General features: G+C 37.4%; 1 protein-coding gene across 2 annotated transcripts in view; it reads left to right on the top strand.

The window, feature by feature from the left end:
- Window positions 1-17,321, top strand: part of LOC109399100 (SH3 domain-binding protein 5 homolog) — a 120,783-nt gene that overhangs the window by 24,854 nt on the left and 78,608 nt on the right. The window contains exon 1 of one of the 2 annotated variants that reach the window (XM_019671540.3): window positions 4,663-5,171. The exons of the other annotated variant lie outside the window; for it this stretch is intronic. Within the exon in view, the coding sequence (XP_019527085.3) occupies window positions 4,941-5,171 (231 nt within the window). The 5' untranslated portion in view covers window positions 4,663-4,940. Of the gene's footprint in view, window positions 1-4,662; window positions 5,172-17,321 lie in introns of those variants that run through there. 2 annotated transcript variants of the gene reach the window in all.

Raw genomic sequence — 17,321 nt, 5'->3', positions numbered from 1 at the left:
CACCGTATTATGCATAAAATAATGTGTATACTCTCAGTCGTTTTAATTCACATTTGTAAGGTTCTCGTACCGATTGCATTGCTTTTATATGGCCCAAAGTCACCCACCCCCAAAACGAAGTATTTGTACTACAGCTTGAGCAAATAAGTTTTTCATGCAAAATAGCATACAAAACCAAGAAAACATATTATACTTTTCAAAACAACTACCCAACACACCGAGAAAACAGTAATGCATTACTAGGCTGACCATCCGTCCCGTATTTAACGGGACAACTCAATTTTCAAATTGTCGCCACTAGAGCCATGTTAATGTTTTTGACTAATTTATTTATTCTTTCTAGCTAAAATAGCATTATCAACAACATATATTTCCGTTTTTAGACATTGCTGTTCTTTTTGTTGAGTTTCCAGCATGTGTCCCGTATTTAAACGGGACAAATCTGGTCTGCCTATGCATTACATGTTCGGTTTTCAGCTGTTTTCTGCTGGGCATTTTAAAACAACGATATTGTACAGTACGCCTAACCATAAAATTCACATCAAGTTTTCTTAGTAGAAAATTGACTAAATGTGACTTTTTTCTACATCGGATGGTCAACGCAATTTATATTTACCGTATACCATCCACTTTTTGATAATCACTTTGATAAATTTTAGTATTTTGAGCGAAACATCTTTCTTGATTTTTGGCCCAAAGTTACCCCCCAGGCCCAATGTCACCCCGACTGGCGGTACCCCATATTTTTCCAGCCTAAATCCGGAACAACGGTGAATTTTTATGGTTCCAATGCATATGTCTAAAATTCAACTCATTTGTGATTTTCTGTCAAATTTTCATCAAAGTTGGATGATATTTGACAAAGTTGCAGGTTTTTAAACTTTTAATGTTGGTACCTGGTACTGTGAAGGTTAAACATGTTGCCTTGAGAATTTAGAATTTCTCAAACTTGCAGAGATAACTAATTATACTATTTCAGGAATTCCACTTGCAATCAGGGTGCAAAATGTTCACAGTCATTGTGCAAAAACTGCGCGAGTTTGACTATTTCCACACTTCCACATTTCCATTCCAAACAAAATCGGCAATTTCCTCCTTCGCCTATTCAGTCAGTCGTAGTAAATGAATGTGAAGGCGGTCGAGAAACATCTGGATAATTAACAGCTATTAAAGCTGTGATCCCCATCAAAAACTCTCAACATTGAGTCAACGACCATAAATTGGGACAAGAACTATGTAAAACACCATCCAAGGTATCCGAAATGTTGATATTTCATCAGAAGCACTTTGTAAATTATTTGCAAATATCCAATCCGTAGATCCTTATTCAACTGATAATCGACTATCAACAGCTGACTATGAATGCGCAGAAACCTGAATGAAAATTGACGTAAGGTATACAGCGGCGTTAATGTACAGCTACTTCTGGAATATTTTGCTGTAAGAAACTACTTTTGAGATTTCTCCAAGAGAAATTTTACATAAAAATCCTCGAAGACTTTCCAACAATGACTTCATAGAATCTACTACAGTACTTTTATGGTATTCCATTTTGGTCTCTCCATTCGGAAAATCCCATTTTCCCAGATTTTCTTGTGTCGCTTCATTATATCCATGTCTTTATATACTTTATAGAGAGTATAATTCGTACTTCATGCGACGCCACCAGATGCCGTCCTCCAGTTTACCGCCGACTATCCTGGGATTTTTCGTAATGGAAATATCCTTGACTTCCTTGGACATAGAGTATCTTCATGCCTGCCATACGATGTACACATGCAAAACGCTAATTCGCAGAGGAAGCTCTCATTTAGTAACTGTGGGTGGAAGTTTTCGTAGTACATTAAGCTAAGATGCAGGCTTTGTAAACAATGTCGGAAGTGGTGTGTTGTACAGAATACCAGCTGTACAATCTATAATCCGACCTACTGAAGGATCAGATTCTTGTACAAGCGGGGTTCAACTGGTTTCGCAGACCGAAAAAGGCCTGATTTGCAGCTGTAATCAATCTTCTCTCCTGACCGGTAATCCTTATCGCACGTCACTAGAGTACCAAGAGCGGTTAGCGGCGTCAGTCGTTCAGGTATCTCGTAAGCCTCGGAGTGTGGGTTTGATACCCGCTCCAGTCGGGGAAAATTTTTCGTCAAACGGAAAATTCTCCACTGGGCCATTGGGTGTTGTCCGTTGTCTAATGTTAGTAATGTTCAGTCTGTAGAAGCCGCAAGATCGAAGACGGTGCAATTGTCTTTTTAAATAAATACGTCCATATCATCAAACTTTTTACCACTTAGCACCACTTCGTCACCACTGCCACGACCATGGCCTCCAGAAATCATGTACTTGGCCTTTAAATATTATGTTAATCGTAAGTACAATCCTAGCAGGTATGAAAGAGGTGCCACGACCCGATGCGACGGTCGATATCGTCCGTGAAGCCCAGGATGTTGAACAGTAAGTTCGAAAAAGCATCGCTTTGCTCCAATCCGTCTGTCTAAAGGTTACGAAAGATGACAAAATTTCATCTGCAACCCGTACACTTGATTTTGATCCGTAACATGCGTCGTACGAATCAATCTAATCAGCTTCGCCGGAAAACCATGTTCGATCATAAGCTGCCATAACTTGTTTTTCTTCACTAAATCGTACGTCGCTTGGAAATCAAATAGCAGGTGAGGGGTTTGCAAGTTGTACTTTTTCGGAGTTTGTGGAGAATCTGTCGCAAAGTGAACATCTGATCCGTCGTTGAACGGCCCTTGAAAACTGACTTGATATTCGCTGACGATGGACTCTTCAATCGGCCTCAGCCTGTTAACCTTCCTTAACTCGCGCGGTTGGCCAACACCGTCAGCACCACGCAAATGTTGAATACAAAAAGCGAGATTTGTTCAACATGTTGTACAAAATACAATAGCGCGATTGCTCGAGGGTTAAACAGAATTCCGGAAAAAAAATGTACGCTGAACGGAGAAGTGTTATTCCTTTGTAACACTTCGCGCACTCTAGTCGATGCCTGTCGCTCTTCTATTCCCTCCCACCGTTTCACAACTCCTCGAAATGCTTTCTCACCTTGCAGTCACCGTTGTTTTTTTTCGTTCGGAAAGTTACCATCACGGTCATTGCACATAACAAGAGAAGGCGCTGTTTTACTCCGCACGCCATTTACAGTTTCGTAAAACCTCCGCATATGATTGTGTTCCACACTCTCTTGCGCCTAAGCAATTGCGTTTTCCTCATGCTCTTTTTTCTTTTTTTTTTTTGTAATCGGTACTAAAATAACATTACTTTTCGTTACCAGTCGTTTTGATCGTCTTCGGCACACAGATTCAGTAGCAGTTCAGTTGTTGTTTCTTCCGTAGCACGGGGCTCGGCGAATAAACAGAATGGGTAAAGGAAGTACAAAAATGCTTGGCCACAAGAAAAGCACACTCGCTTCAGATTCATTTGAGGAAAACGCAATAATTGAATGAATGTTTCCCATGCTTGGTGCTGAGCATATCTAAGGAGTGTAAACTTTAACCAGTTCGCCCTTCCCCTTAAAAAGTTTACGTGGTTTATAAACGTCCCCTAACAAATGAACAGAACACAAATGTGATCCGTTGTATAATTTAAAATAATTTCTGAAGTACCTATCCATTCTATGAATGCTTATTGAACCTATGAAACATTTTCACCTTCCTGTGGCATAAATCACACTCATCAACCTCTTTTTTCATGTATCAAGGTGCAAGGTATCATCACTGTGTCGCTCGCAATAAGTTCAACCTCGAGGGGTAAATGACACATATCTCGCGTAAAAAAAGTATAACCTTAATCCAATTTCCATCGGTATCGTATTCGATTTATTGTCACTACCACCACCTTTCTTCGTCACAGTCGCAAATGTCAGTCAGGAAATTGGTATTTTTCCAATCCTCCTTCTACCAGTCATTTTTTTTCGCAAACGTGTAGCAACTGTTGTTCCCAACCCCAAGTTGGTTCGAAAAAAAAAACATTCTTTGGTTGTTTGGTTATACGATTTTGCTGTCTTTCTTATCTTATCAGTTTCAGTGTTTTTTTTTTGAGTCGCCGAATGACTCATGTAGGGTAGAATATCGTCTAACAACAGTCACCAATTCCTTTGGAAGTACCTACACCCAAAGTGAACAAAATTTCAGAATCTGTAGATGTGTTCCAGCTTTAAGCTATTTCATTTTAAGTCTCTTTGCCTTTAGAGAAGCGGACTTGAGTATATTTTATCACACCAGTCTTCAGCTGTTTTTGCAAAATAAGCTTTTTCTAACAAAAAGCTGAAGTTTTCCTGACAACAATCATTGTCAAAAAAATAAATCAACATTTAAAAAAGTGTTTTCCCTGCTTGTACATACCTTCAGTCAAGTTTTGTAGACTCTTACCATATGTAAGACTTTGTTGAAAGTATTCATCGTATGTATCATCCAGTTTTCGTGACAAACCTCTTCAATGTTTTGAAAGCTTCAGTCGTATTGGTTTATATTTGCTGAACACTCCGAAAATGACAATTTTGTATGAACATTCAAAAGATTTCTAAGGTTTTCATACACAATTTCTGACTCTTTTATGCAGAAAAATCGGCCTTAATTATTTGGGTGTATGAACGATTAGTTGGTTATGCGATAACGAATGGTCGTTCCCCGTCTACCGCTGTTCGGTTAGTCAGTGTTATTGTCAATGATGTGCTACATGTCTGCTAAGTATTCAAGTTTGTTGAAATGTAAATTTTGTTGTTATTCCGATTCCGCGACCAATCCCGAGCTAATGTTTCCGCTCCGTTCGCCGTGAGTTTGTTCCGGTGTGCTCGAGAACGCGCAAAACTTGTTTTGGTGATTTCGGTGATTTCCTTCAACCTAATTCCAACTGCGCCATTTGTTTTCTCCGAAAAGCTTCAGAAGGAAAAGTACCCACAAACTGTTTCCAATTGTCCAATGGGATCAACTCCGGCAATGACCGATGACTTAGCCCAGTCCCAGCAGAAACTGATGGTGGAGTTCATATCCGTTTGTGAACAGTGGTACAAGCTGAACAACGGAACCGTCCGGTTGCGGAACAATGCCGTCCCGTGGGCCCCGTATGTGAACTACCGAATGCTGCTACTGACATGGAAGAAAGATTGCCTGCTGGAAAAATCCCGCTGCAGGGGTGGCACCTTTCATCGGGTTAGTGTAGTTGAGCAGTTGAATGTCTGTCTATTTGTGTGGTTTTATTTCCTAGACACGACGACCGTGCACCACCGGCTGGTTGTTGGTTGCTGCAGTCGACGTGGAGACGATGTCAAATGGGAAATGGAATGGAACACGATGCCGTTGAATTGCGATCTTTTCGTCTTGATGTGCTCGGAGTATAGTGCACTGCGCTACAAAAGTTCCTAGGTATAGAAGTGTATCAGACCTGTGCGGATGTGCACAGGTCTGAACGGAAAACAAACTGCGGGTGGTGTGGTACACCGTCGTATATATAGCTCGTGTCAATATTTAGATAGACTTCCCGCATCGCGTCATTTCGTCACCAGCTCAACTGCTCTGCTGCTTTCTATGGGTAAACTTCCCGAGCAGGAACGAATAACTAACTCATAACTGCAGCATACCAAAGTCAGGTATCTTACCAAAACAAGGTATTGGTCGGTTACCCAGGTATTGGAAATAACTTATGTTGGTATTTTGTAGCTATTGGGTCTCCAGTAAGGCTAGTGGTTAAGGCTATGGATCGCCAATCCGGAGACGGCGGGTTCGATTCCCGTTCCGGTCGGGAAAATTTTCTCGACTCCCTGGGCATAGTGTATCATTGTGCTTGCCTCATAATATACCATTTCATGTAATGGTTGGCAAAGAAAGCCATCCAATTAATAACTGTGGAAGTGCTCAAAGAACACTAAGTTGGAGCAAGGCAGGCCAAGTTCCAGTGGGAACGTTGAGCCATACAGAAGAAGAAGAAAAAGAAGAAGAAGAAGCTACTGATAAAATACCTCAACGAGTTATTGATTCGGTGTTGAGGACTGCTTGAGGTATTATTCAATTATGGAAAAATCAGCATTTGTATGAAAAAATCGATGATTATTATTTAGGTATTGCAATACCTGATGCCGTTATTGACGTGTTATGCACAGAACACACATCAGTTATTATTTTAGGTATTTCGGTTTTCCATACCTGAGTTTTGTATTCGTCAGCTATTTTCTCCTGCTCGGGTTCCTATTCGATAGAACATTACCTAGTAGAGTAAAATTTCTAGGTGGAAGAACAAATCAAGTTCGTATTTATATTGTTTTTCACATGAGTCATCCAACTTCTAAAGTTTAAAAAAAATCTTAAAAAAGTGGAACCATCTCGAAAGGACTCCTATTTTGGGCACTTTTCTGCTATAACTCAGCCAATTTTGAACCAATTCACACAATTTTTAAAGCGCGGTGAGATACGTACGTATAGTATCTAGCAGTGTACAAAAGTCAATTCAAGTCAGTTGGTTTAAAATTGACTGAGTTATAGCGAAGAGTGCCCAAAATATCGGCCACTGCCCAAGTGATTCGCTACCATGAAGTAGGGTAGCGGACTCCATCAATATCATGAAAAAGACGATCAAATAATAAGCATAACATTTCTCAAATAGATCTATCAACAGCACAAAGAGCGAAATATTGTAGACCACTGGGTTCTACCTAAGCACCCAGGTACAAGTAGAACAGCTGAGTACTTACGATAGCTGAAATACCGTCAAATAGAGTAACTTGCAACACTTTTCGACTTTGAAGCAATATCATTGGAAATCTAAACATTTGAAACATCCTGTAAAGCATCGTGTACGCTTATTACCTCAAGTAGAATACTATGCAGCACTTGATTTACCAAAACACGTTGCCACCTAATCACGAGGTACACGAAATACATGCTTGTTGCAAGTTTCCCCATCTGGGGGGTAACTTGCAACACAGATGAAGTTAAGTTAGCTATCATTATAGGGTAAGGGAGGTATTTTGGACCGCTTTAGGAAGTGGATTAACAATTCAGCGAAAAAAGAAAGTTCCCACTTCTAAATATGGATAATTTCAGTAGGCATTACGTAGAGCAACATCAAAACTCCTGAAGGATCTCGGGCTTCTATTTTGGACCACCAAGTCTACATATTTTGGCCCACCAAATTAAACTTCAATTGATTGATGAAATGAGCCACCTCAGCAAAAATTTAAACATAGTTAAAACTACGTGAAGTTTTCATCTTTGCTATTCATTTTTTTAAGGCAGGGGACGTTTAAAAATTACGTAACAGTAAAAAAGATGAAATTTTGTTTCTATTGCCAGTTTTTACCCATTGTAGTATGATGCTTCATAAAAAAAATGTTACGCAAAACGTGTATTTATTAACTATTGCATGACGTAAGTCACCATGTATAAATTACGTAACGCTTCATAGGAAGTGTGAAAGTCTTTTGCTAAATATAAAGGCGTTCCACACATATTGTAATGAGTGGAAAGGCCATCAAAAATAAAGTAATTTGAATGATACGTAATGTGTCACATACATTAGATAACACATTGTCTCAGTCATCAACTAATTTCCGTGAAGGACAACTTTTCTAAACTGAATGACTGAACACCTGAAAACTTCAACTAACAATAAGTTGTTAGGGCACAAATCGAATCGAAACGAAATAACTTGGCGAAAGGTTGTTAGAACAAATCGAACCCACAACAATCTCATTGTGAAATAAACGTATAACAACCCAGATCACGGGAGGCCCTAACTTATTCTATTCATCTGTTTTCAGAGTACATTACATTGGCATGAATGTTTTCTCCTTTTAGAAGGAACTGGAGAGATGGATCTGACAGGTGGTCCAAAATATGTCCACTTCTTATTATGTTGAACATTTTTTGGCCATACCTCAAACCACCATTTTAGTGAATATTATCGCTCCGCCGAGGTTAAGAACAGTTTATTTTGAGTTCCTACATGGCCCTAACTACATTCACATGAAATAAATATTTATTTGTAAAATTTAATACCTCTTCGAAGCCGACTACAAGTTTGTCACCCTCTGTGTTTTGGTGCTTTTTCAAAAAAAAAAAAAGACGCTGACACCGTCTTCAGCCAAAGGCTGCACAGACTGAATGAAACTTAACACTAGACAAGGGACACACGGAGCATGCTTCAGTGGATACGGAGAAGAAACTATTCTCACGAAAAGTTTCATCGCCCGGAGCGGGAATCGAACCCTCACCCCACAGCATGGTGCGATTAGAAGCTTGGTGACCCTAACCGCACGGCTACGAGGCTCCACGTGCGTTTTATTGGAAGTGAAAACATTTTCTTTATTTTTTATACTGAACAGCATAGTTAACTGACATCCATAATAAAGGTCATCACACAGTTGAATACTTTTCGTGTTCCAATAAAAATTTACCAAGATTTAGTAGAGATTATGTGATAAATATCATAAAATTCCCTAGGTGGGCCAAAATACCTGCCCGGTCCAAAATACCTCCACTACCCTACAGCACTAACATTATAGTGCTTTGTCGTATTGTAAATTTTGATGTAATGCATGAAGAATGCATTGAAAAGATGTACACTAACCAATTGACAAATATTTTTTCATGAACGGGTTGATAGCTGTTGCAAGCGACATATATCGAGTATATCGTTTAACAACAGGTCTCATGTCCCTTAAATATAAAATATATATGGATCTCGTGACTCAGTATTAGTTACAAAATATCAACAATGCATGCAACAATGATTATTGCCATTTCTTGAAAAGGTAGAGTGAGTCATCTTTAACTCGTAAATACCCGGGATGATCTAATTTTGGCAGAAATGCAATATCTTCTATGTTTTAAAACATTTTACTCTAGAGTTTTTTTTATAGTCAAGGGGAATAGTTGTGCTAAGTAATGCATGCTATCTCCCCCTTTGCACCATTCCCCCTGTTTCTGGTAGTCAAAAATACGTGTTTTTTTGTATTTTTTTATATATATTCTACATGTTTTTGCTCAACCCGACTAGAAAATTATATCAACTTTGTATCATATTGTGTTATGATGTTACAATATTTTTCTCTAACTTATTATGTTATAAACTAGCTGCAGGATGATGTTAAAATAACTAAAATTATAACAAAAAGTACACTGGCCTAATCGAGATTATAACCTATTTTGTTATAATCATATCAAAATCATAACAAAATGTGACATGAATTTTAGCCTCAGGATTACTGGTTTCTATCATAATTTGATATAATTTTGTTACATTATTTCCCAAATGTTGAAGATCCAAATCTAAATTATAATACAATGAGTTATGAAACAATATTTATAACATAATGTGATATAATTGAGTTATAGAATTTTGAAATCACCAAGGATTTTGAGCATGATTATATCACAATGAGTAATAAATATCATGATTTGTTAGGATTATGTTACATTTTTGTTAGAATTTTCTAGTCGGGAAGTTTTATCGTTTTGCTAATCATGAATAGTTTTCGTGATCCTAGAGATGTAATGTATTACCACCCATCATAGTCTGTTGAAGTTTGGATCCCAGAGCTATTCTAAGGCCTCCAAAGCACTCCAAATTCAACATCTATACTAAATTTTATACACGATGAATCATCATAGAGCATAGTCTATAGTACCCAGAAAGCCTCCTAGAAAATTCATGGTACATGAATTGAGTTATCTTGGTCAGCTAAAACTACTCCGGAATTCATTTTCCTAAAATCTACAAGATCTACCATCATTTGTGTTCACTCTGTTCAAGAAATTTAGTCACGTTGATGTCCACTAGACCTCGCAATGCTACGAGCAACTCGATGTTGTGGTAGTTGGACATTCCTTAAAATCAAATGGCCTCCAAAACACTTTGAAGTTTGGGTTACGATATCTACTGTATTATGCTTAAATTGTAAAAAATATTCATGGAATGTAGTCTATACTGCTGAGCCTACTATTATGCGCAACTATAATGCTTTTGGTGCATTCATGAGATATTCCAGGCTTTCCAAACTGTTTCGGAATTAAGCCCTTCAAGATCTATAGGCTCTACTCATGTTTCTGTTCACTCAATCGGCATAATTCTTTCACGTTTTGCTATTTGGGTGTCCACTGGCTATTTTTATTGTAGCGAATGCTAGGTTATTTTAATTGTAGCGAATGCTCGCGGAGTATATTCTACGTTACTCTTAGAGCCTCGGAGTGCAATTCTGATAACTAAGCAATACTCACTTGGTGATCTAGATCATCCAAACTATTCTGGAATTGAGACCTTCAAGCTCCTACTCTTGAATCTCTTCACTTAATTGGCGTAGTTCCTTCTGAAAATCCTTCAGGAATTCCTCCAAGACTTTCACCACAAATTCCTCAAAGAATATTTTCAGGTATTTCTCTAAGAATTATTCTGCCAATAATTCCTGGAAGAATTCCTCCAGGATTTTTTCCAGAAGTTCCTCGAAAATTCTTCCAGGAGTTCCTCCAAGAATTCAAATTCCTACAAGAATCCTTCCAGGAATTTTTCCAAGAATTTCTTAAAGAATTCCACCAGGAGTTTCTTAAAGAATTTCTCCAGATATTACTCTAAAAATTCTACCAAGAATTCCTCAAAGAATCCCTCTAGACATTCCTCCAAGAATTTCTCCAAGAATTGCTCATAGACTTCTGCCAAGAAATTCTCCAAGCATTTCTCCAGGAATTCCTCCAAGAATTTCTCTATGAATTTTTCCAAGAAGTTCTCAAGGAATTTCTCCAGAAATTCCTCGAAAAATTTCTCCAGAAACCTGCAGGAAATCGTCCAGAAATTCTTCCAAAAGTTACTCCAGGGATTCATTCAAGATTATTTTCAGGCATTTCTTCAGAAATTTGTCCAGGAATTTGTGAAGAAATTTTTCAAGGAATTACTTCAAGAGATCCTCCAAGAAGTTCTTCAGGAATTCCTCGAAAAATTCTTAAAGGAATTCCTCTAGGCATTTTTAAGATTTTTTTCCAGAATTCCTCCAGAAATTCTTTTATGAATACCCCCAGGGTCCAGAACCTTCAATAATTCCTCAAGAAAATACTCCTGGCATTTCTCTAAGAATTCGTTCGAGAATTCCTTCAGGGCTTTCCTCACACAATCCTCCGAAAATTGTGAACTCCTTCAGAAAATACTCCAGGAATTCCTCCAGGAACTCTTTCAGGAATTCCTTAATAAATTCTTCTTGAAATTCAACCAGAAAGTCGTCCAAGAATTTCTCAAGAAATTTCTCCAATAATTCATCTGGGAATTCTTCCAAAACATCTGCCTAGAATATTTCCAAGAATCCCTCCAAGAATTCCTCCAAATAATCCTACTGGACCTTCTCCAAAAATTTCACTAGGGATCCTTCTAAGACATCTGCCAAGAATTCCTTTAGGAATTTTGCCAGAAATATCTCCATGGATTTTTTCAAGAAATTCCTTCAAGAATTTATTCAAAAAATCTTCCAGAAATTCCTTTATGAATACCTCCAAGATTCTTCAGGAAGCCTCCAGAAATTTCACAAGAAAATACTCCCGGGACAACACCAGAGATTCATCCGAGAATTCCTTTAGGTAATTCGCCAGGAACTGCTCCGAGACTTCTTCCCAGATTTTTTTCAGGATTTATTCCAAGCATTATGTTAAGAATTCCTCCAAGAATCTCATTAGAAATTTCTCCAAGAATTTCTGCAAAAATTTAGTTAGTCCATGGATAGGTTCACCTGGCGAGCATTGGGCGCGACCGAAGATGGAGAGCGGCAGCCACAAACCGAGTATTGTGGCGTACTATTGTTGATTACAGGGGATGGCCAAAATGTTTGGGATAGGCAACTTTTTTTCCTCTCACAAAAAAGTTCAACAAGCTATAACTTTTCATAGTGCGCATCAAAAAATCTCAAATTTTGACTGTTTGTCAACCTATTATGTGTGCATCATTGGTACAAATTTGGGCTCGATTGATTAATATTTCGCAAAGTTAGAACTGTTCGCGTAAAACGCTATTTTTCAGACAACTCATTTTTGAGGTGTCATATCTCGGGAACCAGTGAACCGAATTGAATTAAATTTTGAACGTACACTAATAATATGTAAATGCTTCACAAACTATTAAAACATAGGTACTTTTTAAATGTTGAAAAAAGTTATCATGGATTGACACTTTTTCGATTTTTCTCGAAAAAATGTAATTTTTTTACAACAATGTCAATAAATTTCAGTGTTGATATCCAAAGATCTTCCACTTCTGTTCTCAAGTTATCTCTAATCAGATATATTAGAGCCTATTTAGATTGAAAGAAGAATACATTTAGTAATTTTTGTGTGGTATTGTAAATTTGACTTATTTTCGTCTATATGGGAAAAAATTTCAATCCGTTATAACTTAATTTGCCGTGAGAAAATATTACATTTTATAACGTCGTATTAAGTATCAACATATTGTTGATAAACGTTAAAAAATTAATTCAATTCGGTTCTCTGGTTTCCGAGATATGACAGTTCAAAAATGAGTTGTCTAAATAATAGTGTTTTACCCGAACGGTTCTAACTTCGCGAAAAATTAATCAATCGAGCCCAAATTTGTACCAATGATGCACATATAATAGGATGACAAACAGTCAAAATCTGAGATTTTTCGATGCACTCTATGAAAAGTTACAGCATGTTGAATTCTTTGTGGGAGAAAAAAAGTTGCCTATCCCAAACATTTTGGCCATCCCCTGTATGTCTTGTCTTAATGATGTACCTCTACGTAGTTACCCGTCGTATCAAATAGAATGCGAACGACGCGTTTGATCGCCTTCCAGGTAGCATTGTTCTTCCTCTACAAGTGGTTGAGGAAGCGTTGCCTGTACGATAGGCAAACAGTTTCAAACAATAAACAAATCGCTTTCGCTCTTCGTACATATGTACAACAGAGATGGTTATATTTGCGGTTTAGGGGAAGATGATATAGATCGATGAGATTAGAATTGAACCTTATGACAACTAAGTTGCCGGGTCATTAATTGGCTCGGTAGCTTAGTTGGTAAAGCACTTGTCTAGCGAATAAGGGTCGTGAGTTCAAATCTCACCTGAGCGGTGGATTTTTTCCCAATTTAACCAATAATTTACCCATCTGTACATATGTACGTTGAGTTATTTGAATTTCATAATTTGACCACACGGATTGGTATTACCGAAAATTTGCACTTCAAGTGAGTCGTTTTCGAGCATCTACCTCTACGTAGTTACCCGTCGTATCAAATAGAATGCGAACGACGCGTTTGATCGCCTTCCAAATAGCATTGTTCTTCCTCTACAAGTGATTGAGGAAGCGTTGCGTGTACGATAGGCAAACAGTTTCAAACAATAAACAAATCGCTTTCGCTCTTCATACATATGTACAACAGAGATGGTTATATTTGCGGTTTAGGGGAAGATGATATAGATCGATGAGATTAGAATTGAACCTTATGACAACTAAGTTGCCGGGTCATTAATTGGCTCGGTAGCTTAGTTGGTAAAGCACTTGTCTAGCGAATAAGGGTCGTGAGTTCAAATCTCACCTAAGCGGTGGATTTTTTCCCAATTTAATTTGGGATTGAAGTTCCATTTTTGTCAAAATTATTCATGTTATCTAAAAACCCGATTTAATCCACCTATGGTGAATAGAACCCTTCTTACACCTATTAAAAATATTGTTGTATTATTCGTATTTAACAAATTTATTTTGATTGATTGACCAAAAGTTCTAGAAAATATTGTGGATTTGGCATCTAGTGGTTTGGTTTTCAAAATAGCATCAGACCATGGACTTAACTACCAGAAATGCCAGACACCTCCTAGAATCTTGTATGGAATGTTTAAAAATAATAGCTTCCATATTCAACAAATGGATAAGAAAATCAGCGAGATACACTTTGTCTAATATCTCTTAATCAGTCGAATAAATTAGCTCCGAAGTACTTGGTATTCATAGTTATGGTGCAAAAAGGACAAAAATGCTAGTATACACTTTATATTATTATTATTATTTATTTATTTATTAAAGAGGTTTTAACAAAAAGTCATTCGCCTCCGATACACTTTATATGAGATCAGCATTATTTATTGAAAAATAATTTACTTTAGACTGGTCAAAATCTAATGCAAGAGAACAAGCGAATATAATAATAAAAAAAAAGGAATTTATTGAAATACTCTTCAAAAGATATCTCAGTAACCAAATGTCCAATCCAAATAAAATTTCAGAACCTTTTACAAGGATATTGTAGCTTTTATTTGGTGCTTAGAGAACCCAAATAGGTTGACAGATGGCTGAGATATTTATTATGATACAATTTCTCAAAAATCTTTCAAAAAGTTAACCTGTATTACTCTCAAGTACTCTTTGAAAGATATCTCAGTAACCAAATGTCCAATCCTAATAAAATTGTATAGGGTTCTACTAGGATATTGTAGCTTTCATTTGGTGCCAGGAGAACCGAAATCGGTTGACAGATGGCTGAGATATTTATTATGATGCACTCGGGCAAAAATATTAAAAAGTTTAGTTGTATAAATCCTAAGTACTCTTTGAAAGATATCTCGATAACCAAATGTCCAATCGAAATTAAATTTCTGGGCAATCTACTAGGATGTTGTGGCTTTCATTTCGTGCCAAGAGAACCCAAATCGGTTGACAGATGGCTGAGATATTTAATATGATACATTTTGTTAAAAATCTCAAAAAGTTTAATTGTATAGCTCCTAAGTACTCTTCGGAAGATATCTCTGTAACCAAATGTCCAATCGAAATTCATTTCATTTGGTGCTAAGAGAACTCAAATCGATTGACAAACGGCCGAAATATTTATTATGATACACTTGGTCAAAAATCTTAAAAAGTTTAGATGTGTGACTCACAAGTACTCTTCGAGAGATATCTCGGTACCCAAACGTCGAATTGAAAAAAAAATTCAATAGCGTTCTACTAGGATGTAGTAGCTTTCATTTGCTTCCAAGAGAACTCAAATCGGTTGACAGACGGCTGAGAAACGTGCGTGACTTTTTTTTTGTAACGCACATACACACACACACACACATACACACATACACACATACACACATACACACATACACACATACACACATACACACATACACACATACACACATACACACACACACACACACACACACACACACACACACACACACACACACACACACACACACACATACACGCACACACACACACACACACACACACACACATACAGACATTTGCTCAGTTCGTCGAGCTGAGTTCATTGGTATATGAGACTCGGCCCTCCGGGCCTCGGATCGAAAGTCGGTTTTTCGAGCGATATTTATACCCTTCTTATGGGTGTAAGAAGGGTAAAAAGGCTTTTCCTACATACATTCCGTGATATTTTTGCTACTGTTTATTAAGCTCAAATATTACGAAGAGATAGTAGCTTTTATGTATTTGATGCAATTGCATTTTCATGTAGCGCTAACTTGAGAAACCAGATTTGGTCATAAAAAAGGCTTTTCCTACATACATTCCGTGATATTTTTGCTACTGTTTATTAAGCTCAAATATTACAAAGAGATAGTAGCTTTTATATATTTGATGCAATTGCATTTTCATGCAGAGCTCCTTGAGAAACCAAATTTGATCATAAAAAAAGGCTTTTCCTACATACATTCCGTGATATTTTTGCTACTGTTTATTAAGCTCAAATATAACAAAGAGATAGTAGCTTTTATGTATTTGATGCAATTGCATTTTTATGTATAACTAACTTGTGTAACCAAATATGATCATAAAAAATCTGTTGACAAACGGCTGAGAAATGTATAATGATACATTTTATCAAAAATCTCTCAAAAGCGTAAATTTCATTACTCCTTAATACTCGTGGAAAGATATCTCGGAAACAAAATGTCCAAACGGCATAAAATTTAATAGCATACTACTTGGATGCTGTAGCTTTCATTTGATGCTGAGAGAACTCAAATCGATTGACACACGGCTGATTAATTTATTATGAAGCATTTTGTCAAAGACCTCTTAAAAAGTTAAGTTGTATTACTCCAAAGTACTCCCCGAAAGATATCTCGGTTACAAAATGTCCAATCGGAATGAAATTCAAAAGCGTTCTTCTAGGGTGCAGTAGCTTTCGTTTCGAGCCTTAAGAACCCGATTCGGTTGATAGACGGCTGAGAAATTTATGGTGATACACTTTGTCAAAAATATCTAAAATAATTAAGTTGTACTACTCCCTAGCACTCTTTGAAAGATATCTCGGTAACCGAACGTCCAATCAAAATAAAATTCAATAGCGTTCTACTAGGATGTAGTAGCTTTCATTTGCTTCCAAGAGAACTCAAATCGGTCAACAGACGGCTGAGAACCGTGAGTGACATTTTTTTGTAACATACATACACACACATACACACACACGCACATACAGACGTTTGCTCAATTCGTCGAGCTGAGTTGATTGGTATATGTGACTCGGCCCTGCGGGCCTCGGATCGAAAGTCGGTTTTCCAAGCGGTATTTATACCCTTCTTATGGGTGTAAGAAGGGTAAAAAGGATTAGACTTTCTATTTTTCTTGATTTTAATGGTTTTGGTGTGAACTTTCTCACAGAAAGGCCGCGTAGTCTCATTATATTTAAACGACATTTATTGCTTGCTCAACGTTTCGACACGGGGTCGATTTAATTTTGATTCTTACTTTTTAAATGTTTTATCCATTGTACTTTATTTCACGTTTTGTCACTTGACCATTTCAGAATTATTAAATTAAATTAAAGTCCTTGTCTAAAAAATGCTTTAAAAATTCGGAATTTCTTCATTTTTTTGCCTCACAAACCTTCCTTGGGCGAAAACTAATAGAACAAAACAAAGGCGACTCCAATCGGACGTTTCGTTTCCAAGTTGTGCGCGGTCTTAGATGAAATTCCAAAATGCGATGCCAACCTTGTCTCTTTTGGGAGTATTTGCAATTATGGCTGCCAATTAATGCAAACAAATTCTTAGCTCAGACCATCCTCAAACCAGGTGTGTCTTGTGTACTGAAAATATATCAGTCGACAATGGAAGGTGATTTCCTGATAGTGTTCAGACATTGTTACCCTTTACCATTCCTTCCACTAGGAACAGTGCATATATGCTCTCAGGCAGGATGGTCCATCAGAACCAGCTAAAACGAACGTTATATGACCGAATAGGACGGCACTTCTCTCCGATGGCCCTTTCGGGAGCACATGATGACCGGACAAACATTGCATTTTAATTGAATTTTGGATCCGTGCCCGGCACGAACAAAGATTCGGGCGAAATAGG

The sequence above is a fragment of the Aedes albopictus genome, chromosome 3 (genome assembly GCF_035046485.1).
Source record: "Aedes albopictus strain Foshan chromosome 3, AalbF5, whole genome shotgun sequence".
Lineage (NCBI taxonomy): Eukaryota > Metazoa > Arthropoda > Insecta > Diptera > Culicidae > Aedes > Aedes albopictus.
This window is presented reverse-complemented; position numbering and strand designations above follow the sequence as displayed.